The sequence below is a fragment of the Chinchilla lanigera genome, unplaced genomic scaffold (genome assembly GCF_000276665.1).
Source record: "Chinchilla lanigera isolate Chin_1 unplaced genomic scaffold, ChiLan1.0 scaffold00030, whole genome shotgun sequence".
Taxonomy (NCBI): domain Eukaryota; kingdom Metazoa; phylum Chordata; class Mammalia; order Rodentia; family Chinchillidae; genus Chinchilla; species Chinchilla lanigera.
Window position 1 is genome coordinate 6,933,134 of NW_004955431.1, and position 24,466 is coordinate 6,957,599.

The window sequence follows — 24,466 nt, forward strand, 5'->3', positions numbered from 1 at the left end:
TTTTGGACTTCTAGAATGTAGATTTGCAAGAGAATAATTTTCGTTGTTGAAGCCAGTTGGTTTGCGGTATTTTGTTATGGTATTAAGGGACAAACAAAATACCACTTGTTGACATGGTATAAGGAATCAAAATACCACTTTGGCAGACCAGTAGTTCCAAAAGGAAACTTTCCTTTTGGAACTACTGGTCTGCCAAAGTGGTATTTTGATTTCTTAGTTCAAAGTTAACAACCCCTGCAAAGGTCATTGACCCCAACCCCACCATTTGGCCATCAATTTCTTACACTTTTGCTTCCCAATTTGTTCTGTTTTCATTTTGTGCCTTTCCATCTCTGGGCATACTATCTTCATTTGAGATAATTGTCTTCACCTCGAGAAATCCTCTCATTTTATGACAGCCACTTGCCGTTGTATTCCCACCGGAAATGAATTTCTTACTAACATGACACCAATACATGCTTGGACTGAGGCTGTTCATGCACTTACTTTCCAAGACTCTAATATGTGGGCCACTTCTTTGGGTCTTGTTAATTCTGCTACGTGACAAGCACCAGGGTGGGCATGGAGTCAAAGCCTGTCAGCTCAATGAATGAATCTATAATCAATCAATATTGTTTTATTAGCTATATTTTAAACTATATTTTATGTTCACATATTTATTACCTATTACATATTAATAAATACATTTTAAAAATATTTTAGATATACTCACTGTTTCAACCCTGGGTATATATCTGATGTTCAGGTTTAGATTTTTGTCTGTGTAAAATTCATATTCAGGTAATAGACCATCAAGCTAGGAATGAGTGTTTCTGATTGTACATTCTGCTAGGTCTGCAGTGTGAGATCCAGCATTTACTCATTTTGGAGTATTATTTTACTTTTATTTATTTCAAGGTGCTGGTAAAGATAATCTACTTGAAAAAGATATAAGTGATTTCATTGTAACGTTCTCATAGTATTTTAAATAACAGTACTTCCCCATTATGAAATAGTTGCTGAACATATTTCAATGTTTATTTTCAATACTTTTTAAATTTTATAGTATTAAAAATCACTGAAGACAGAACTTAGTAGTTCAAAAAAACTCAGCTAAAGTGCAAAAAACTATATTGCTTTGTCTGGAAACAAAATTCTCAAGTTCTCTCAAAACTTGTTCGGGACTGATCATTAAATCACAGATGGAAAAGTAAAAAGGTTCAGTTATCCTTGACATTTCAAGAGGGAAAGAAAACAGAAAGGAAAATCATTATAGATGTCTTGAAAGAAAATTGCTTCCAAATTGTTGTCTGTCAGCAATTCCAGATGGCTTTGCTGTGTTTTAGTGGAATTGATGGTATTTTAGAAAAACCTGAGGAAAATACATGAGGTTCTTATTTCCTGATGTCCCAGAAGGTGGATGAAGGGGAAAATATCTTTAAAGAATTGTAAGCATGTTGGCCACCTGTACCACTTTATTAATGGTGCACATCAATAATCTTATGATATCTTTATATTCTTTCAATTTTTAGCGGTGGAAAGGGTACTTTATGAGTATAGGTAGTGAAAATAATATATCCTAAGTTGAAAAGTTAGCAGAATCCTATTACAAATGTCTTACATATTCTATTCAAACTACATATATGCAGTTTGTACATATTATGTACAAATACTAATCTAAGCTACATGTATAAGATGCATGCAAGTGCATATACACATGTGTGTACATGTATATTATATACAAAATATTTATGTTAATTTTTACTACATATGATAGAAGTTTTTTTCCTACTTTTACTGAAGAAGAACATGTCTAAGAGGAAGGGAACAACATTGCCTAGTATTACAAAACCTGAGGAAAATATGTCACCAAAATGACACAAAATTACAACAAATTTAGTTACAGATTGAATTGGCTTTTATTTGTGACTCATGAATCGGGCAGCCTTCATCCTACTAAAGAGAATAAGAGCTCCCACTGGGCAATTGCACAACAGTTTTAAAAGGGGGAGGGACAAAAAAACAGAACAATAAGAAAAAAGTGCTTAACCTTGGGTTACTTCAGGTTACATTTTGTAAGGAGTTAAAATAGGGAAAACTTCTTTATGGTGGCTAAAACTGGTGTGTTTGGTGATTTGGTTTTTCTGTCTCTCTCGATATCTGGAAGATCAGATAGAAACTTAATTTGGACATGGCAGTGTGGGAATGCGCAACTACAATTTGGTCTGGTCTTTTGGTGCCTAGTACAGGAGCTCAGTTCAAATCAATCACCTCCTATAATTATATTTAACCTGAACATACTTCTAAGGCTGTTCTTTTAGTCACCATAGTAACATTTCTCAAAAAAGCTATCCAAATCAGTAGTGCAGACTAACCTAGATTCAAGTCTGGCCTCTGCTGGGGTAGTCTGTCAAGACAAAAATCTATAGACCTTCATGCTTTAATTAAGTGTGAGCTGTAGTTGCCATCAGCATATCTAGAATTTAAATGAAAGGTAGCATCTAAAGCCACAATGTGTTTGTCTTCATTACTGCATAAAATTTTGTTTTCATCAAACGCAGATTTTACTACTTCTTTAAAGTGTGCCTGGCATCCTCCTTTAGTGTGGCTGAATTTAGGTCAAGGAACCCTGATTAAATTACTCAAAGGCCTTGGAAAGATGTGGAAATAAACAGAGAGAGTTTGAGAACAAGGAATCTGTCAGTGATCAGCATTTAGTTCAGGACATTGATGGGAAGAAAAGTTTGACTCTTTCTTCTGCATATTGTTGTGTGAGAACTGAACAGACTCCTAAAATAGAATGTACCCCATGAAAGAAACCAAGGAAAAGCCGCAGTGACCTCGTCATTCCTTAGAAGATTCCTCTACTTGGGTTCTGTACTGCCTTGGGTAATTTTATGCTATTAGGATAATAAAACTGGGAGGCAAATATTTTCCTCTGAAGTGAGCCCTGTCTCTGCTTATTCTGAGTGCCTCTCTATGGGGTCCCCTCCCCTCCTGTGTACCAGTCTGCTCTGCCGCCAGCTTCTGGAGCAGCCATCCCACACTTGGCAGTTGTGTATGTTGTTGTGATGTCTCAGCATCTCTAGAAGGTGCAGGTGGCTTTATTGACACTGGCACCGGAGGGCAACCCTGAGGCTAGGAGTAGTGACCTGCCTACAGTTCTGCCAACAAGGATGAGCCTGGCTGCAGCAGGCCCTCTGGCTGCAAAGCTAACTGTCTTTCCTCTGCCATAGTCTCCTAATTCAGGATTTCATTTGAGTTAAAACTTGACCACCCCCTTCTTCACTCCCATTGGCCTTAGATAATAATTAAAAAGTATACATCAGTGTTCCTTGCAGCCATATGACAGTGTTCAACCCCTGACCCTGCTTCTTCGTTCTTCGAAGAGAATCTGATTATTCACAGCTCTCCGGTTTCCCACGCATTCAGCCCCTTTGCAGAGGTCACGGGGTCCATGATCCATTATGTATTAGCAAGAGAAGGTATCGCTCACATGATCTCCACAGCATTGGAGCAGCAGAGTTTCACCAGGGTCTCTGTTAAACAGGACACAGCCCCTGAACTTGCTACAGTTCTTGGAGAAGGCAGTGTGTTGCAGAGCCTGTTTTCCAGTGACTCTATCTATGTACTACTTGGCCCTTGATCCTGTCCCTATGGTCCCTGCTATCACTTACCCAGGCCTCTGCAAGGATGACAGAATGAGCCCCTGAGGCATAAATCATGCTGTTTTCCATGCCCAGAGCTGGTCACTGTAAGGCCCCAGGATAAAGAAACTTTCAGTTAGAGCTTTATCAGGAAGCAAAGATCTGTGTGATGTCCAGGAAAAGCTGGGGATAGCATTCTGCTTCATGTCACAAAGACGTGTTGTACGTGAGACTTAAGAGACATGATGTCATCTGCCCTACAATATGAGCAGAACTGTCCCACGAAACAGTGCACCCTGGTGGCCGTACAGTTCCACAACTATAACAGCCACTGCTATATACATGAAAAATGTTTAGGATTTACTTCACCGTAACTGTATTTTCACAAAAGGAAAGCTACTTCCATATGCTTTGTACTGTGCTGGGACTTTAACTACATTGTATGCAGTCTTCTCAGTGACTCTCCAACTACAAAGTTCTTGTTCCTGGGGAGTTTATCACTAGAATCAGGGTAACGATGTTTCCCAACTTGTCCCAAGTAGATTCTGGTCTGGAATTGACATTGCATTCTCTTTCTCTGTTTTAATTACTGGATGTCTGTATTATATAATAGTGATATTCTTTGGGGGAAATTGGTACATGCATACAGTATACCTTGCTCATTTTCAATCTCCATATGTCTTTCCTTTTCCTCTCCCCACTCTAGTCCCTTCCCCAGAATCAAGAGTTGGCCTGCTAGTTTCCTATCATTTATCTATTTGATTATATTTTGGGTTTCTTATATAAAAGAAAGCATGCAATATTAACTTTCTAAGTCTGGCTTACTTTACTTAGCATTACATTTTCAAAGCAGGGTTGAGATGGATTCAGGGTGTGCAGAGTGGATGTACTTCCAGCTGGGTCTCTGTTTTCACTTTGTTTTCTAGTTGGAACTTTCCTGATAGGATATTATTGGAGCCCGGCCCTGCTTCTAAAGAGCTTTCGTGTTGAAGGGTGAAGATTATGTTAGGCTTTGTTTTGTTTTGTTTGTTGTTTTTCTTCTTCTGTAGGGTCATTACCAGAAGTAATTCTCTTTGTATAAAACACTGATCCTTAATGGAAGATATGTCCTCTGAGAACTGAGCTGAGTGGCCATGTTCTTTATGTTATGGCCTTGGGAAGTATTTCCTGAGGTTCTGAATGGTATTTCTGAATCAGAGAGCTGAAGCAAGTTGGTCCTGTTTTTAGGTTTTAGGATAGTTGTTCAAGAAAAGACTAGAAGTATGTCTTGCTCTAGATTTGTATATAAATCACTTGCCAAGTTGATGGGTTCCATTTTAGCACATCAGGCATGAAGAATACATTCTCATGTCAGTTATGGCTTTTGGATCTAACTTTGTGTCTGTAGCATGGGTTCACACAGGCTGCTGAGTCAAAGGAAGAAAAGGAGATGATATGCAAATGATGACAAGTAACTATGTATACTGAGGGTTCAAACCTATTATGACAAACAGCCCTACCCTTACACCCCTAAGATGTATTTTTAGATCAGTAGAGCTATGGAAAAATGAGTAGATAGGTGATAAAGCAAATTTTTTCAAGCCCATTAACTGCAGTACCTATGTGAGTGGGAATGAAGGTGCTCACTATACATTTCTTCCGCCTTCTTTTTTCTTTGTAAGTTTGAAATTGTTTTATAATATCATGTTACAGGAACAAAAAGAAATGTATCAATCCATATCTGTAGAGCTGTGGTCAGTCCCAGAAAATATATTTATTTCAAAGATGTGCGCAAGCAATAAGATAGAGCTGTCTGCTTTTAATTAGATAATGTGCATTTGTGTTTGTTTTGAACTCAACACACCTGTAGCTGCTAATGAAGACTGCAACTGGCAGATATAGTAGGATGACATGTTTGTAACTCTAAGCAGTGAGATTGTTATTAATATTGATACCAACTGCAATATACTGAAACCCTATTAGATGGAGTGCTCCAAACCAGGCACTTTGAACCTATAATTTATTTCAAATTACAATGCGAAAGATATCAGGCGCCATGCTACAAAGATGGGGACCAGTAGGTCTATTTCACAGATAAAAGTCTGTGAAATAGATTAGGGTTCACAGCAGTCAAAGGCGTGCTGCCAGGGTCACTGATTGCTGGAGTGCTGTCAGGATTCAAACCTGACATGGACATCAGAGCCTGCTCTGTTTTCACTAGACCTTCACTGCGTGCAGTGTGGTCTTGGGCTGTAGCCTCTGTCTATCAGGTGCTGTTTGAAATGCAAAAAGCTGGACCTGCCCCAGAGCTACGGAGTAGAATATACATTTTGAGGAGCCCCATCCACTGCTTGTTGTACTACGCTTTAGTCTGAGCAATGTTGTACTGGCCCACGCTTTCTGCAGAATTTGGTCTATGTCTCCTATTAGTCTTCTAGTATAAACAGACCATCTTAGCATCAGCAAAAATGAGCATTTCTTTTGTCTGAAAAGTGTAGCTGCAGAGCTGAGCATGGTTACCTTCCTTTCCTGCAGGCGCAGAGTGAAGTCAGTGAGCCAACACTCTATTTCTACAATAGAAGCCAACCACCTGAGCTTGTGTCCCAGCCCTGCCTCTGGTTATCCGTGTGATGCATGGGCATTTTCATTGCCTCACCTGTCTGTGTGACTCCATTTCTTCCTCAGCCAAGTGGAGCATCAGCTCTGGTTCTCCCTGCCTCATAGAAAGGCAAAGTAAGGGGTGGGTGGAGCAGAAGGAACAAGGTCTTCTCACAAAGGCCTTTAAGCCTTTGCTGTACTGGGAAGGTCCCCCGGGCTATGTATGGCTCCTTCACTTTTCCTTACTTTCCTGAGGTTTCAATGGCTGAGGTGGGCTGCTGGGTGAGAGTTAATTGCTCACAGTTCCCAAATTGCTCTTGCTGGGGCCCTCCCTGCACCTCTTCATCCAGGAAAAAAGGACTGGATCAATATCAGATATTGGCCTGAACCAAATATAACACCTTCTCCTATCCGCAGCACAAGATCTAAAGTTTAACAATCAAGACCGTGTGTTGGCTTACTGTGAAGTTTGGTACTAGCCCGTTTGCAAATACCATCCCATTGAATCCTTGTAGTTCCCTCCAAAAGGCAGGTAGTTCCCGTTTTATAGACAAGGAGAACTGAACCCTAAAGAAATGAAATGGTGGAATTGAAGCACTCTTAACTACTGCCATGAGGAAGATGTTACTTTCCATATGACCTTGTTTGCCAGAAAACTGTCATACACAGATTGCAACATCTCCCCCAGAGTTTCATTGTTTGAAACAACTTTATTTTTTTCTACCGATAATTGCCTGGGATTCTAGAAAGAGAAAAGATGACAGGTCACTCATGGCTGAAATTAGCTTGGGGATCTTTGCCTTGCACTAAGGAGCAGGTATTCGGGTGGCTAACATACTGTATCTGCCTTTCGTGTCTTCCGTTACATGAGCTGGGAAAAAGAAAAGAAATGAGAATCAATGAGCCATTTTGAAAAACATTTTAGGGAAACCCAAAGTCTGCTGTCTCCTGCAGGGCCTTTCCACCAAAGAAATAGTCTTACTGTGAATTAGTAAAATATTTTGGATAGTTAAGAAATAGCCCTCTTTCTGTTTTCTACTTTAGAGCTCAAAAAGACTGCTGATCATAAAGAGCCCGCCCATTGCTCATTTTGATGCCTGCAGGTGCTTTTGGTGGACAGAAGTTCTTTGTGCTCTAGGGCTCTCATCCAGAGTGACAGGCACCGGCACCCAGGGGAGGGGCGCTTGCAAAGCTCCAAAGAGCCCTCCCTTGTCTTTGATTACAGGCAGGAGTGGGAGTGTTCCCTGCAGCTAATCAGTCTTGGAAAAATGGTGACTTGAAATTTGTCTTGGTCTTCCTCCCATTCACCCTTCTCTGGGAAGCAAAGCCCAAAGTCAGGATGGTGATTTGGGAGACATTGGAAGATAGAGGTTACAGCACCATGGGCTTAGGCTCTGACACACCCAGATTTGTGGCCCTCAATCCACCGCTTTGTAGCTTTCTGAGTAGAGATCTGGTTCTCTAACTTTCAGGTTCTGTAGCTGTAAAATGGAGGCAATTGCATATCTTATGCTATTATATAACTATTGCATAATTTTTCTGAGGCTTTTGTAAGTACCAAATAAAATAAATTACTACTATTTAACATGTGACAGATATTGTGAATAAGTGGGTTAAATACAGGCCAACAGGATCGAGTGTTGGGCAGTTTAATGAGCCTTCACAGAATCATGGGATGTGTCAAAACAGGAACTCCCAAGAGGGGCAGGAGAGAAATCTACAGCTCACTGCTGGGATATCAGGCCGGGAAAGACTGTATCTCTAGGCTTCTAGACCTTAAATGCCAGTATGGTCATAGTGGAGTCTGAACATGAAGATAAGGAGTGAGAATATCTCAGTCAGAGAGAAGGGATTCAATTTGCAAAAATTAAAAAGCTCAAGACATATTCAAAGAGCCAGTAGTAGGTGCAGTAAGTCAGGGACCCCCAGGTCAGAAATGCCTTTGAGACTGCCCAGGGCACCAGAGCTGTTCGACAGGATGGCCCTGACCAGCTGCGTGGAGGCTGAGCATCGACACATCAGTTACTCAGTGATAGACAGAAGACCTCAGGATTTACAGACAAGTGTAGGGTCAGCCAGCACGCCCCTGACTGATGTCAAGCATGTGATCCCGGAGTGGGATTATGATAGTGAAAAAGCCCAGGGCAGGGATCCTGGAGTCCTGGGATTAGTTTAAACTCTGTGTCCTTGTACAAGCTCCTCACATCTGTGCCTCAGTTTCCAGAAGGCACTTGGAAAGGAAGTATAGCTTACTAGAGCCTCACCAAGCCTCCTTCTTGTGGTAGAATACATTTACAAAAAAGAAAAATAAAAAGATTTTATTTTCAAGATCTGAAGAGTTATAATACTGGCCCACGCTTTTGTTTCCTCCCCACCACTGGGCTTGCTTTGTTATTACATTTTGTAAAGGAACTCTTATCTGGGAAGAAAATGCATGAATATAGCGTACATAAATTAGCATATGGAGACTTTGAGATGGAAACCTGCCAACCCCTTCCAAAGAGAGGTCTAGATAACAGGCTACAAGATGGAGCAGCTTTCATGAGAATAGTAAAGAAAACAATTTCCCTCGGTGCTTGCCACAGAAAGGAAGATAAAGGGCCTGGAAGACGGATAAAAGTGTACAAAAAACATAAAAGAGGAGTTGATGGGAAATGCGGGTATGACCACTGATGGGGTGATGGGTGGAAAAAGTCAAGCTATAAAAAAATACTAAACTGTGGAAAAAGAATGGAGCAATAGTCATGGAAAGAAAAAGTGAGATCACATAAAAACTTTCAAGGGCAGCCTGGAAAAAATCAGCCTTTATAAGTTTAACATTAGGACTCTGTTCTTACCACCTTGGGGAGTAATTGGCATTGGTGGACGAGAGGTTTGTTTTGCCTTCTTGGCAGGAGCCGAATTGTTATGTTAATATTCCGCTGGCTAAGTGTTAAGTGCTGAGTTTGAATAGAAGGAGTTTTGCAGAAGGGAAAATTCCCAGCCTCAAATTCGTTTTCGGACCATTCAGTTCTTTAAGGACTTCAGACTTCACACTCAGCTTCTAAGAAATAATTAGTATCATGGCGGATAGTAGTCGCATTTTGTGAAAACTAAGAAGAACTACTACTAGAAACTCCCCCGGGTGGTTTGTGGACAGAGTGTATGCAGGGCAAGATTCCGACCCTCATGCAGAGCTAAAGAATAGACTTTCATAACAGCGTTGCTGCATGGCACTCGAGGGTCCACCTTTTTCCGTTAACATTAGCATCTTAAAGATCATCCCACTAACTTGGATCTTAAAATATTTTAATGTCCTTGAACAGACTGCGCTCCAAACCCTGAGTACTCAGGATGAAATGGCCTAATCATCAGTGCATTGTTAAAATGGATCTTTTAAATTTTAAAAGTATTGCATCATTCTTTGGATTTTTTTTTTTCCTTTTTTTTCAAAAGGTAGCATCTCTACATCCGAAGACTTAATGCCTTATCGTTGCAATGCCTTCTGGGTAGCTGATTTCAGTGATAGTGCTGGGTGAAAACTAAAGATTCAGGCAAAAGGCAGTTTGTGAGTAACTTATGACCCTGAAGTTGCGGTCTTTAATGTTACAAAAATAGATTTCTTCTTAATCGCAAGTGAGCATGTTGCTGCGACGGATTTCACACTTTCTCCAGCAATCCACCTCGTTAGCGCCTTCCTCAGGTTGTCTCTTCCCCTCACAGCATCGTTCTCCACCCCCCTTCTGTACACACATAGATTCAAAAGGTGTGATAATGTTGCCTCTTTCATAGTAGTGGCAAAGGAACTTGATTAAAATTAAGTCCACATGGTAACCACAAGGCTTATAAATCTAATTGAAAGAATCCCTGTAAATAAAACTAAAGTTTGTGAGTTAGAGGTTCTGGTTGGGCCATTTATTCTCCAGTCTTAAGTTAAGTAAGGAGAGCCATTAAAACCTGTCCAGTCACTTAGATACCATTTGGACAGTCACTGCAAATTCTAGAATATTCTGCGAGCCTCACTTCAGCATTCAGTATGAACCCAAGTGGAATCTATCTCAGAGATTTCTAAACTCTCCTTCCATCTAATATTGATTTCCACAGTAAGAACTAAAGTTTAACACTGCTAAAACTGAACAACTACACATTTCTTTTATTAAAAACCATCCTCATTTCACATTTAGTCACGTCTACTTTACAATATAATACCTTCAGTGTATTCCATAAAATGCTAGTTAACTTCAATCCACATCCCAATGGCAGTTAGTTAACATTTGAAGTATCTTCTTTAGAAGCCTGCACTCCTGGAGAGGTTAATTAGCACATTAAATTCCCTAATGAGGTAAGGGACTGAAGAGATGGTTAAAGGCAAAGCCTTCCAATATCATTATTTATACTTGCCCCAGAGGTTCAAAAATTAGCATAAATTGTATTGGAGAGAATTTTAATTGAGGATATGGGGCATGTTCAAGAAATATGGTAGGATACAAAGATGCATATGGAGACCTCTCTGCCCTTGTATGCACAGGGCATGTACCAGTCAAAGTCTGGCCAGTAAGACACAGCACTCTAGAAAATTCAAATAGGAAGAGGTGTAGCCCAGGGACTTAAAGTTTTACATACCTACTGGAAGATCTGGGAAGTGACATCTACTGTCTGCAGAAGAGCTTGCCCGTGGCTGTAGGTGCTAGTGAGGAATAGCACCTTACCTCTCTCTTACCTTCTAAATGCTCTGAAATCTTCTCATTGACACAGTATGATGCAAAACTGCTAGCAGGAGAGTTTAGAGAATATGGTTTCCTGGCTTCTATTCCTACTTAGAGAACCAGATTCCCAAACAGCGGGGATGATTTTGATTATTAACAAGCAATATCAGCCGCAGAATACAAACCTGACAAGCCTAGTGTCCTTTTGAACTGTGTCTTAGATCTCCACCTGCCCTCTCCAATAGAACTTTCTGTGATTATGAACCTGATCTGTATATGTGCTTGTTGAGTATGGTAGTCACTAGCACCATATAGCTTTTGCATATGTAAAAGTAGCCAGAGTAACTAAGGAATAGAATTCTTGAGTTTTATTTAATTTTGATTAATTTAAATGCCAGCATGTAGCTGCAATGCTGCTGACAGTGCTGTGAGAACTCTTGTTTTCCCTCTGCACCTTCCCTGGCACTTAATGGAAAATATTCTTGCCTAGTCTGACATGAAGATTCCCAAAGCCTCCCGTCTGGTCTTTGTTTTGTTTATTATGTACTGAGAATTTCACGTGAAATGCTTGTTTTGCATAACTACCTGATGGAGTTGGAGGAGGATCAGATTCTCCTCACTTGCTAATAGACATTTATTCCATATTTGGAAAAAAATGAGTCTGAATCTCCCTCTCACCACTGTAATCAATAGTGGTAGGCAGGTAACAGTGATGTTTACCTAAAGATCTTAATAATTTTGACAGCCCATTAGCCTGGTGGGTGTGCAGTCTATGCTCTTCTCCTGGAAATCTCTCTCAGAACTTTTGAGTCTGGAGTATCTTCCATGTTAGCAAACAGTAGCAGATGATGAAACAAAGACTAAGTAAATATTAATATGAAAGTTCAGATGAACTAACTGCCCACCACTAAATACATTTTTAAAAATGTGAACATATGTTCATGGCACTTTAATTCATACACATAGCACACATGTCCCATATACAAAATCATCCCTAATTTATATGGTTGGATCTACATTTCACAGTCGTACAAAGACAGTCCGGGATTCTATAAAGAACTGTGACTGTCAAATGTCTTGCCACTTACAGAACCACCGGCTAATTTACTAGCTAATTTACTACCCATGTAAGCATCAGGCACTGCTAAGCTCTACCATAAAGGGGACCAAGGGAGGTTTGTTTGTAACTTAATGATGCCATTTTTCAGCCATACCAAAAAGAGCATTAGCAAATGAGATAATTATTTGTTTTTGTGTCAGACAAAAAGAAAACTACTTATAGTTTAAATGTTACTATTTTTCATTTTTTCTTACACTTAACCACTTTCTGTCCAAATACTTTCTGCATTTGTCATCCTTAAAACAATTTGCTCATAAACACACAAAAATACAGGTATTACCTTTTAAGAACTGAGTGTCATGGAAATGATGCCACATTGTTTATTAAACATTCATGAGATTCAATTTACACAAAGTGTGACGTGCTCAGGAATCATCTCTTTGCCTGATGGTGGATAAAACTAGATTGGAATTGTTTTCAGAATGCTATGGCTTCTCGCCCTAAGGAAAAAGCCTACAGGAAATGGCCACTTGGGTTTTTGTCTCATCAGCAAAACCTCATATCACTGCTTTCTGGATTGTTCTTCAGCTTTAACACAATTTGTATTCATATAATTGCACATAGGATATCCTGGGATTAGTGATTGTAGTTTTAGTGATTCTGGGCTCGCCCTTGGATTGAGACCACTGGCCATTAGGTGGTTATTATCCTGAAAACTGAGGGACAGGCTGAGGGGAGGAGTGACAGGTAGCAAATGAGTGTTGGACAGAGGAACTATCTCTCCTTAGGGATTTACATACCTTAAAGCTGGTCAAGGAGGTGGTAGAAAGCAGCTTGGCCTTAGACGCCTGGGAAGAAAAAATTTATTTGAGCTTAAAGCCACTCACTGGGGATGAAGAGTGGGACCAAAGGGGGCTTCGGAGGGACTCAGTGCATAAACTGAAGTTTGCTAGATGCATTTGGAGCCCTGGCCTCCTTTCTCCACCTTACCATGTTCATGGGTTTTCCCAGTTGGGAGTTCCCCTTGCAGCACCTGATAACCCACCTTCCCACCCTTCGTGCTGTATGCCTGGGTCCCATCGCCTCAGCACATTCGTGGTACTAGGGTGATGAAGACGCTAGCTGATTACCATAACAAGATCTTACTTTCAGATTAGCCCATGGACTCAAATATTGAGTGTTTAACCGTCTTTGAGGTGCTTGTAAAACCGTATTAGGCTTTGATGCAAAAGGAGCTTTGCTAATCCAAAGCTGTCAGCACAGCGTGCTGCCATGATAATAACTTAATTTATATTAAAATAAAGCCGTCCCTTCCTTCTGTGTAATGCTCAGATCTTTTGGTTTTGGCTGCAAGGAGGATGTAGATGACAGTGTGTCTTTGTCTCCCATAGTGTTCAAGAGAGGTGAGGATATTCCGTGGTTCTCAGCCAAGCGTAGAACAGGCAGTACAGTTCACGGGTGCACTCAGCCCGCTCAAGTGTTCGTGAAAATCTTCATGTTCCTTCTCTCTGGTACAGTTTGATAACACTGAAATATTCTGTTTTGATTCTTAAATTGGAGGCAAAAAATAGAATGAATGATAAAACATACGCCACGAGCACTTTGCTTTGCTTTTGAATTACTTGTTTACAGAGATTAATGGTAGAATTTGTATGCACTAGCAAGAGTGCTTTAAAGTTTGTGGATTGTATTTCCTAAACAGGATTTACAAGGCTTTTTAATGCTTTGAAAAGGCAAAGTTGGAAGCAAACTGAGCTGTCATGGTTTTTTTCCCCTTCTTCTTCTTTTAGGCAGATTTGATATTGTTCCTAGAATCAAAGTGACCTTAGATTGCTTACGGGCAGTTAGGCTGGTGCTTTCAAAGAGCAGGCGCAGCGGTTTTGTCATATTGTGAAATACTGGTCCTCTCATCCCCCTTTACCCAGGGATGCAGAGGCGCACCGCTAAGCTGTCTCCTCTCATCTCTTTGCAGGCTTGTTGATTGGTGCTGGCTGTGCCCTGTACCCGCTGGGCTGGGACAGTGAGGAAGTTCGGCAGACTTGCGGCTACATTTCTGGCCAGTTTGACCTGGGTAAGTTCTCTTCATAGATGACTTTCCATTTAGAAAAAAATCCGTATCTCAGCCAGGCATGGTGGCGCATGCTTGTAATTTCAGCACTCAGAAGGCTGAGGCAGGAGGATTGATGCAAGTTCAAGGCCAGCCTGGGCTACATAACGAGCTCAAGGACAGCCTGAACTACACAGTGAGACCTTGTCTCAAAAAAAAATCATGAAAATCTATATCTGATACTTCGTAGAAGTGGAAATGGGATGGAGAAGAAAACCATGCAGAGCATATCCTTCCGTTTAGTGAAGAATTATTGATCATCTACTGTTTGCCCAGCACTATGATTTGTGTTGTAGATGCACAGACCAGAACTGGCCTTGCTCTCAAGAGTTTGTGTTCATTGATTAACTCATTCAAAATCATATATTTATTAATAATTTCATGTGCCAAGAACAACTCTGTCTGAGGAATTGCAGTCTGCCTGAGAAGAAAAGGGAAACAAAGCAATCCAGGCAATGACAGTAAGAAAAAAAGAATCCAAAGCAATTTCCCTCCAGGGTAATGAGCTGCTTTGTGAAAGGGATCAGACTGGACCCGGGTGTCAAACAAAGAGGTGTGTGTGGAGTATCAGGAATAGACAGAAGCACCTACTGTACGTGCAGGGAGAGCAGTACAGCAGCGGGATGGGTGGGGGATGAGAAGAGCTTGTCGGGGACCCACAGAGACCCCAGCAGCAGGAATGCAGGGTGCCTCTGCAAAGCCAGGATTGGCTGGGTAAGAGTTTATGTGTTGATGAAGAATGCTTCATTAATTTGCGTTCCTGTGTATTCATGAGACAATTTTAGACTCATGAGACAATTTCTCTTCTTATAGCTACAGTATACTTCACAGCTTATAAAAAAGCAGTGGAGTGATATATGGCATGCATCATTTTAATGTGTAATAATTGGGTAATATTCCACTTGGGTGATAAACCTACAGTTACTTAGCTACTTCTTAGTGTGTTCTAGTTGGGAGCATCTAGTCTGTTCTAGTTTCTACTGTTTTAAGACATACTATAACGAGCTGTTTAAATAATGGGAGTGCTGTCTCTACTGACTTATTAGAGTGTTTTTCTAGAATTGGTGTTATAGATCAAAGAATAAGAACCCATAAAACACATTGGAGTGTGTGAAAATGGTACATTTTCCTCACCCATTGTAGGTTCCAGGTTAAGACCTCTATAGAAAAAGACAAATTGACAAGAGGAACAAACGTATACACATTTATTTAAAATAACTTTTTCATGGCATGAAAACGTTTATAAGGAAACAGATCCGATGAAAAGGCAAACTCTGTGTGTTTGTCCTGCAGGTTTAATGAAGAATTTGTCAGTCACTGAACCAGGGGGTGTGGTCTAGTAGTAAGAAACGGGAACCTTAGTAAGGTCTCTTTCTTCAGAATCTTTTTTTCACCCCCTCATCTTCAGAGTTGAGGATGTTCCCTTCCTCCAAGTACAGGGAGGTCCTCTCCCACATGAAGATATGTGTCCTGCTTCAAGAGAAGTTCACACAACTCTTCCCCAGGAAGAAGGGTGGGGAAGGTCATAGAGACCTTCCTGCTTCTGCTGTTTTTCATATGCCAAGATGCCATCCTTGGGGACAGCATGAGTGATGGTCCTAAAGCTCGCCACTAACAACTGACAGCAAACATATTTTTCCTATCATATGACTGGTTGAAGTTTCTCACAATTAGTACAGAGCAAGTTACTAACCTATGCTATCCTCTTTGCAGTAAATATTTCACTCTAAGAAGAAAAATTTGGAAAGAATTGTCTAATGGTGGTATTACTATATCCAAAATCATTCTTTTTGAATTTTTGTGTTAGAATAACTATGACTTTTTTCTGTTAGAATGAGGAAAATAGAAGTGATAGCATGCCAAAGATCTGTGAATTTGAAAAGGATGCAATTTTTATTTGACTTAGTAGATGACAACCATCCTGCTTTTTTTCAAAAAGAGTACTGGGTCTTTTGGTAGGAAAGGTGTTCCAAATACCACCTAATTTACATGGTTAAAAAATAAGAGATTTGCCTTTGCCATTTCTCCCCTCCGTAAGGACAAGGGTTTTTAAAGTCTGGATTACTTCAGTGGTTTCCATGAATGTAGAAAAGAGATAAAATGCTGGCACAAAGTTGGCTGCAAACATTTTTTTGGAATGGAAACATTTACAGGGGAGATAGTGTTTTAATATGGTACTTGGCATTTTTCTCTCCCTGGTGTTTAAGGCATTCTTGGCTGTTTAACACAGGCCCCAACTTGATTAGAATCCTGTTCTCGCTGACCTGTTTTTGTTGTGCATTGCTATATTAATTAGCAGATTATAATGAAACTCGGGTCCTGTGATTGCAGTTTTCATTACTGTTCCCCAGTATTTGGCATCTCCTCGGCACTGAGGATTAAAAATTTGAATGCCAAATTAAAACTCACCCAAAACTAGTGGTAGTAACTTCCTGCGCTGTTAAACTCACTGACGTCATTTTAGCAATTCTGGAAACTGTAATATTTTTCATTCCTGCCCATGTTTTTTTAAGTTTCTCTCAGGTTTGAGAAGAGGCAGAAACCTGGCATCTCTACAGATAAGATGAAGTGTATTTCTGTTGCTCCAGGTTATTATTTTTGTGGATTCTGTCATCTTCTCTCACCAAAGAAAACATAAAGAGGAACCTGGCAAGGTGATATCACCAGGCCCGCCCCCACCTATCTTCTTGCATTTCCTTCCTTGAAGGTTTGTTTCCGGAGCAAGGCTGACCTTCAGTGGATCAATGAAGTCATCAGCGGTGGAGCTAAATTGAGGGGGCACTGAGAATAGGGTTGGCGAGCCCCGCCTGAGGCTGGGAAGGTGCCCCACCATGAGTCTGGGGCAAGTGTTCTTTTTTAGGAGGCCCCATGTTCAGTGGCGCCATGTGGCCTGCCACAGCCATTCTGTCTCGGCCACTTTGGAAGATCCAAGTTTATTTCCAGCTCCTCTCAAAGGAGACACTGACTGAGCACATCTTACTCCTGAGGCTTCGGAAATGTTACCGTCAGTAAACTCATACCCCTCTTAGGGTGCACTATGGGTCACTTTCTTGCTATTTTTTTTTAGCAAGGGGTTCCCCCTACTTCCACACCTGGGGCTGGGAATTGAATCCAGGGCCTTGCACATGCTATGCTAGCATTTGACTACCGAGTCTCATCCCCAGCTCTGCCATGCTGTTTTTGAAATGTTACTTTTTTGGCCAGAGAATCCTAGGAAAAAAAAGTTGCTTTTGTCCCTACATGGCAGGTTATTTAAAGAGTGCATTCATTTCAATGATTCAGCCAAGAAATATGTATTATAGAGTGCTCACAGTGTACCAGACCCGTACTAAGTGCGGAGGATATGGTATCAACAATGAATTTTTTTTTGAAAAAAAGAAAATACTCATTGTTCTCAGGGAACATAGAACTAGCTACAGAGGCAGATACCCAAAAAGATAATAAGCACATGAAGAATGTTAGGTTGTGTCAGATGCTCCAAAAATGGACATTGTGGTTGACTTGTTGACATTTTTCCACAGGAGTGAGTTTAAGTCAGAGATTAGAAAGTATTTCAGTAAAGCCATACGGTCTTGGTTGAACTGCTCAGTTGTGCAGTTGTAGCAAGAAGGACAATCAGTACATGTATGGGACACACATGGCTATGTCCCAATAAAATTTTATTCACAGAAATAGGCAGTAGACTCATCGCTTGACAGTCTTTGATTTCCAACAGAAAATACCCCTGGTGTGCCAGAAAGGGCTTTGTTTCTGATGTCCTCATACTGATTCTTCAAGCCTCCGGGGCACGGGGCAGGACTTTGGGCAGTGGGAGACCGTGCACTGAGCAGCCTTATTCACTTACCCTAGTGTGCTGTATAATGCTGTACTACAATCTCTTGTTGAGTGGCAGTGGGACGTAAACTGGTGTCATGGCTTGTATCTAGCTGTCCCTAAGAACTCATATACTTAGGTGGGGCTTCTCAGAACAGGCTGGATTTAGGGAGTGTGATACTGGGATTGAGGGTGTGTGGTGCTAAATTAGTTCATTTACTGGAATTAGTATAGTTCTGGGTGTGAGTGATGGGAGGACCCACCATGGATGTGAATGGCACTACACAAAAGTGTTGTAGCTTGGATAGGATAAAGAGAGAGAGAGAGGTTTAATGCTGCTGCATGCTGCCTTCTGCCTTCTACTCGTTATGCCATGAATGGTTTTTCCTCTGCCATGCTCCCCTGCCATGCCACGTTGCTTTGCAACCATCTGAATATGGACTGAAACACCTGTAAGCTATGAGCTGAAAGAAACCTTTCCTTCTTTAATCGTGGGTGTCAGGGATTGTGTCTCAGGGACAAGAAAAGTAACTAAGACAGTGGCAAGCACTGTCAGTCAACCTTGGTCACCCTCACTCCTCACCCTGGAACGGGATGGAAAGGGTTCAGGCAGCCCATCAAGGCCTTTGAGACAGAGGAAATAGATGTTTCCAGAGGTTTCTGGAGCAGGGGTCACATGAACAAAGGAGAAGCACCAGAAGCCATGCTCTCCCTCACCTGGCAGCCCTTCTGATCAAGTGGGATTGTGAAAGTCAGCAGTAGAGCAGGGCAAAGTGGGCAGAGAGACGAGTCTGTGGAGCAGTCACCCCTGAAGCTTGCCTTCCGTAGGCCCTTTTAACATTGCTGGCAGACAGTAATTCACCTCCTTATTGGGTCATGTTTGTGGTCTGCTTTCCCTTACTTACAGTTAAAGACAAGTGGTTACTTGCCGAGTTTCTTTATCTCAATTCAAGAGCATCTGAGCTCGCCAGGAGGAGAGCTTCCTGAGGAGTTGTTATTCTTAGCTGAGTCCTCCTGACTGTGTAGGGCGTAGGGAGGTAGAGGGTGAAGGTGGGTGTGTTTTAGGGTAGCAGGGAGGTACAGGCTACAGGGAGGGCAGGGGGAAGAGCCAGGAACGAGCTTGCTTTGGGTACTGCTTTCCTGTCTCAACAGGTTTTAAGCACTTACCAGTCCAATTATTTAAATACAGGTTGACCCCAAATTGCGTAGTTTTTCATTAATTTTTAGAAGACAATATAACAGGAAATATAAGAATGACAATTTTATTAAATTTATTCAATAATTTTTCTGCATAAAGTATATCTTAAGTCATTTAGTATACAATGCAATGTTAAAATCTGGGTGATTATATCCAGTCTCTTTCTGAATTCTTATTGCACTTTACACTGCCGTGTTTGCCATTCCTTTTTTTTTTTTTTCTGTGGCTGGTATAATTTCAATAAAATGTCTCCCCACTAAATGTAAGGGTGAAGACATCAGTAATGGACATCCCGGTTGGCATTTCACTAGCCCGTATTTTTCAGTTATTTGGTCTATTAGAACTAATCATCGTAAATGACTTTTTGAATCCCGTTTGTTTGTGCATTTGTTAGTTTTCTTTTAGAGACGGTCTCACTGTGCAGTTCAGGCTGGCCTTGAGCTCACTTTGTAGCCCAGGCTGGTCTGGAACTCGCAACAATCCTCCTGCCTCAGCCTCCCAAGTGCTGGAATTACAGACTTGCACTTCTATGCCCGGCCCCCCTGGTTTTGAATAAATAACAAATGAGTTCCATGTTGTTTGGTCCAGAAAGTACATAAATATTTTATACTAATATTTTTTCCTCACTTTTTAAGTACAGGATAGCTTGTTAGATTTTGGTCTCCTCTGTCAACACCACCTATAGAATTATTATAATCATTGACCACTATTAGAATTATTTTAGTTTCATTTCTTCTTTCAAGTGCTATCATATCTGTATTATGAATAATTGACAATAAGCAGAATTCTTTTTGTCTTTTCATTTCATAGCATAGACTTTTCCTCTCTGATGTGCTAACATTTCTCCCTTTTTGCAGTTTGTTTCTTTTGCAGATCGTTTGGCACCTCCTTCTTATTGGGTCTCAGTGTCCTAAATGTGTCCGTTTTGTATTGTATAAGAATATCACTGAGAGAAGTATAAAAATTTTGTCTAACATACTTATAAGAGTTTTTATAGATTCTATCACAAAATTATAGGTTATTTTTCACAGATAAACATGAATTAGTAAATGAAAGTAATCAGAACTTATATTTCACTAGAAACAAACATCAAAGGTGAATACAGCATTCTAAATAAAAAAGCATGTAAGAAATAGTCAACAGGAAACAAATAAATAGGCTTATGAGTGTATCTCCTGCAGATAAGAATCGGCTGGTTGAAATGACACCTGCCTGACCAATGCTGGGGACAGTCAGTATGGAAGCCAATGCATGAATGATGCTCACGGAAAACTGTCAAGTGGTTAAGTCCCTCTGTGTGGCCATGGTCAACTGTACAGAGTAATATTTTATTTAGATTAGGCAATAGGAAGACTCTTCCAAAGAAAAGCATTTAAACTGAGTCAGAAAACCTAAGTAATAGCTAGGCAAGGAGAGATTTCATCAAAAAAGCTTAGCTTTTTGTGGTTGAAATGCAATGTGGTAGGAATCTAATATAAAAATACTTCCTTTTCTTAGAAAGGAAGATGGTGGTGAATTAATATTTGCTTGTTGTTTACCTATCATTACACTCCTTAAATTTTGTAAGTCTATTATTTATCAAGCATTGTTGTATTGTGTGCAGAGCCTTGAAGCAATTTTAGAGAAGTACGCACTTTTACAAATCAAAGATTGTAACCCTGCTTACCTTTGAATCACTTATTTAGGAAGGAAAAAGGAACATTTATGAATTTACACATTTTTAAAACAGGAAAACAGAAGTGCAAAAAGACTAATGACTGTCCAAATTCTTCTCTACAAGTACAGCTCACCTTGACAGTAGTACTTGAGCTTTAGCCTTGCAATCAGAAGTAATTTTTTTGAGAATGTAGATTTTTAGTCTCCACACTTCAGAAATTATGATTCTCCCATTTGTGCTTTAAGCACAAATTATTTATATAAGTCAGGGGCTTTAGGGGTTAGGTTACAAAAAATTGACTCAAACTTGCTAAAACAAAGACTGCATTTAAGGTCTCCTTACGACAGCAAGGCCAGAGCTAAGATGAGATGCAGGCTTGTGTGATCCAGGATCTCAAGGATGTGATCCACAGCCGATGTTTGGGGAGAACTATATGAGATTGGCTATACCCACCTGCCAATCTGCCATCTGTAATTTGGCTTCAAGCAGAAACTAGTCCTTTCCATGATTATAAACATAGTTGGCACTTGTGGCTCTCAACATCTTTGTTCATGTTGAAAGGAGAGGAGAACCACTCCCGCAGTCAGGGAATACAAGTCTCTCTCGTTACTCTTCTTGAGCCAACTCTGTTGTATGTCCACCCCCTGAACAGATAATCGCCACCAGGGGATGCCAGGTGCTAATTAGCTTCTTGTGGTCCAGCTTGGATGTGCTCAGTTTTCTGGAACTGGATTTTACTGAGAAGTGTTAGGACTTCTAAGTTGCAGATGAGGCTGAGGAGAAAGGGACAAAGGTTTGGAAATGGTCTATACTGTGTAAGCGTTAATAGTGTTGATTTTGGGGCTGGGGATTTAGCTCAGTGGCAAAAAGCGCCTGCCTGGCAAGCGCAAGGTCGTGAGTTCGGTTCCCGGTACCGGAGGGGAAAAAAAAAAAATACTGGTGATTTTATTTATTACTTTTTGAGAAAACAGAACAGTGCAAGTGATAATAATAACACATCGTGTAGTGTAATATCTGGCACATAATAAAAGCTTTCAGACAGGACAATTTTTAATGAATATTTGCTGATCAATCTTTAGTCTTCCTTTTACATTCCCTGGCAATTAAGTTTTGATTTACACATTAAGCATAAGGTCTTTATAATCAGGGTTTCCAATTGATTTAATTCATGCCTTAGAGATACTTTCATCCACCAAAGACTTTTCTAATTATATCCTTACGATCAAAAATAGTGTTTCAATTAATTTGTCTTGCAAATTTGCCCAGTAAATTTGAGTAAGTATTGCTTTCATTTTGCTATTTAATTTAATTAAGATGCCATCATGTTTCTCGTTCTTGAAATTATACTGTTGGTTAAGAACAATGTCATCAACTCAAAACCAACCTCTCACTATTGGAAAAGATGAGAGTTTGGTTTGTTCCATTTTCAATCTAGGGAAGAAATTTTTCTGCTGTCATTTGAACAATGACCAGCCCAATGTCTTTATTTTTTTGGTTTTTGGTTTTTTTCCAGTACCGGGAATCGAACTCATGACCTTGTGCTTGCCAGGCAGGCACTGTGTCACTGAGCTAAACCCCCACCCCCCAGCCCAATGTCTTTGGACGCATCTCTTTTAGCTCTTGACTCCAGATTCATGCTTTGCCTCCTCAAACCTAATATTTTATTTGCAAGTTGCGAGGAAGACAGTTGGATAACCCTGGGAATGGAAGTAATTCATTTCTTTTAAAAAAATTTTTGCGTTGTTCAGGCTTGGTATTCATGGGTGCTTCCCAAGGTGAGTGACCTGGGTTGTCCTGCTGTCCACACAGAAACTTCTACTACTGGAGATGATAGTAGAGAGCCTACCCTTGGCTATTGTGACATGTAATTTAACAGGCGTCACTTTGGCTCGTTCAGGCTAGTTCATGCTCAGGCAGGCAAGGCAGCTGAGGCTCTGCTCAAGCACAGCCAGGCATTAGAGTCCTGTGCCAGAGCCCAGCGTGCCTGCTTCAGGCAGTAAAGTGTTTGTCACTCAGTTTAACAAGAGACCTCTCACCCTTGGTACACTGGTCATTGCTTAAAGTGTATTTTATATTCTATTAGTAGATTTCTATTTGGGAGGCTGGTTAATAGTCAGGTGTTGAGTATATGTTGAGACTTAGCCATATTTAAAGTCTTTTTTGCAGTGATGGTGTCTTGCCTTCTCATAGCTATTAACTAGGCCTTTGGGGCTGGGGATTTAGCTCAGCGGCACAGCACCTGCCTAGCAAGCGTAAGGTTGTGAGTTCGATTCTCAGTACCGGAAAAAAAAAAAAAAAAAAACTAGGCCTGTTCCAATCTTTTGACACCTCTGTTCAAGTCACTGGAAATCCTTTAGAAGGTTTAGCACAAGCCTGGATGTGCTTACTCAGCCTGAGAGTGAAGGATGACAGCAGAGTCAGAAAGCAACTGAGAATTAAACCAAGACTCAAACGGATTAGGTTCAGTGGGACCCCTGGGGCACCCTGGAACTTAGCTCCAAATGATGCTGAGAAGCTTCCACAAGCTGAGGCAGCCCAACTTGGCCAGTGGTGACGCGGCTGAGTGAAGTGTTCAGGCAGGCCCCCAAGAGGCAAAAACCAATCAACTTTTCCGGTCACTCAGCCTTCTTAGGGGCCTCTTTTCATACAATAAAGGGTTTTTGGCATTCATCAAAAACACATTCATCACAAAAAATAACACCTTCATCTTTGAGGCATTCATTCGACCTGCCCATTCCAGTGGGTCCCTTGATAACAAAGTGAGAGCATAAGTATTTTCATTTTAACTTATAACTTAGTATATGCCTCTAGTCCTGCTTTAGGTAAAAGTGTTCCTTCCTGTGTGCTCATAGATCTGTTTGCTTCCCTAACCACATCTTGGTAAATTTCACGTTTGCAGGTAAACTGTTTATCTTAGTGTTTGACATTCAGTAGATTTACTTATTTATTCAGCAAATACTTATTAATTCTAGGTACCAAGTTGTGCTACACACATGCAATTATGAATAAGATAGAATGATGCTTACCTGCATGCCTTATATCTGCTGTCTGTGAAATGGGTAAAAGAATGAAGGCAGAGTAGGGGGAGAAAGGAAGGCAAGAAGGAAGAAAAGAGAATCCTTACTGCTCATTTTTTACAACGAATATGGCAGCTGGCTTCATGTCCCTGTGTGTATTTGGACATAGGCACCCTGACAAGAACTGTGGCTTTCATCTCCAGGGACTAATGGCTCAGCCCTCTCCAAGAAAAAAGAAAAACAAAATCAAGGTCAGGGTCATAGTTGAAAGAACCAAATACCCTGATGGATGAAAAATGAAATTGCTTTAAATTATTTTCTTCCTGCTATAAACATGGGTGCCCATATATCGCTGTGGTATGATGTCTTTAGTTCTTCTGGGAAAATACCCAGACATCTGGTAATCTGTGCAATGTAGTTGTGGACAGCGGTATGTAATATAACAACTACTGTTAATTTGTATTATTTTGTCTTGAAACCCTGGATCTTAAATGTTCTTGCCTTAGTTTGTTTATGTTCATGATATTAGTATGCTGCAATTGTTCTATTTTTTGTTTGTGTCTCATTTACTACTCTCTTTAAAATTAAAAAAAAATTAAAAAGTATTTTCTTCCTAATTCCTAAAAGGTTATTCCCACTTTTGCATTAATGCCTTTATAGCATCTGATTCAGTAGCTTGCAGCTGGAATTTGACAACTGCAGAAAAAAGGAAATTCTCCTAGAATA

The 24,466-nt window shown here is 40.5% G+C and overlaps 1 protein-coding gene across 1 annotated transcript in view; it reads left to right on the forward strand.

Moving 5' to 3' along the window:
• Positions 1-24,466, forward strand: part of Lhfp (lipoma HMGIC fusion partner) — a 231,918-nt gene that overhangs the window by 187,389 nt on the left and 20,063 nt on the right. The window contains exon 2 of the mRNA XM_013515896.1: positions 13,921-14,019. Within this exon, the coding sequence (XP_013371350.1) occupies positions 13,921-14,019 (99 nt within the window). The remainder of the gene's footprint in view (positions 1-13,920; positions 14,020-24,466) is intronic.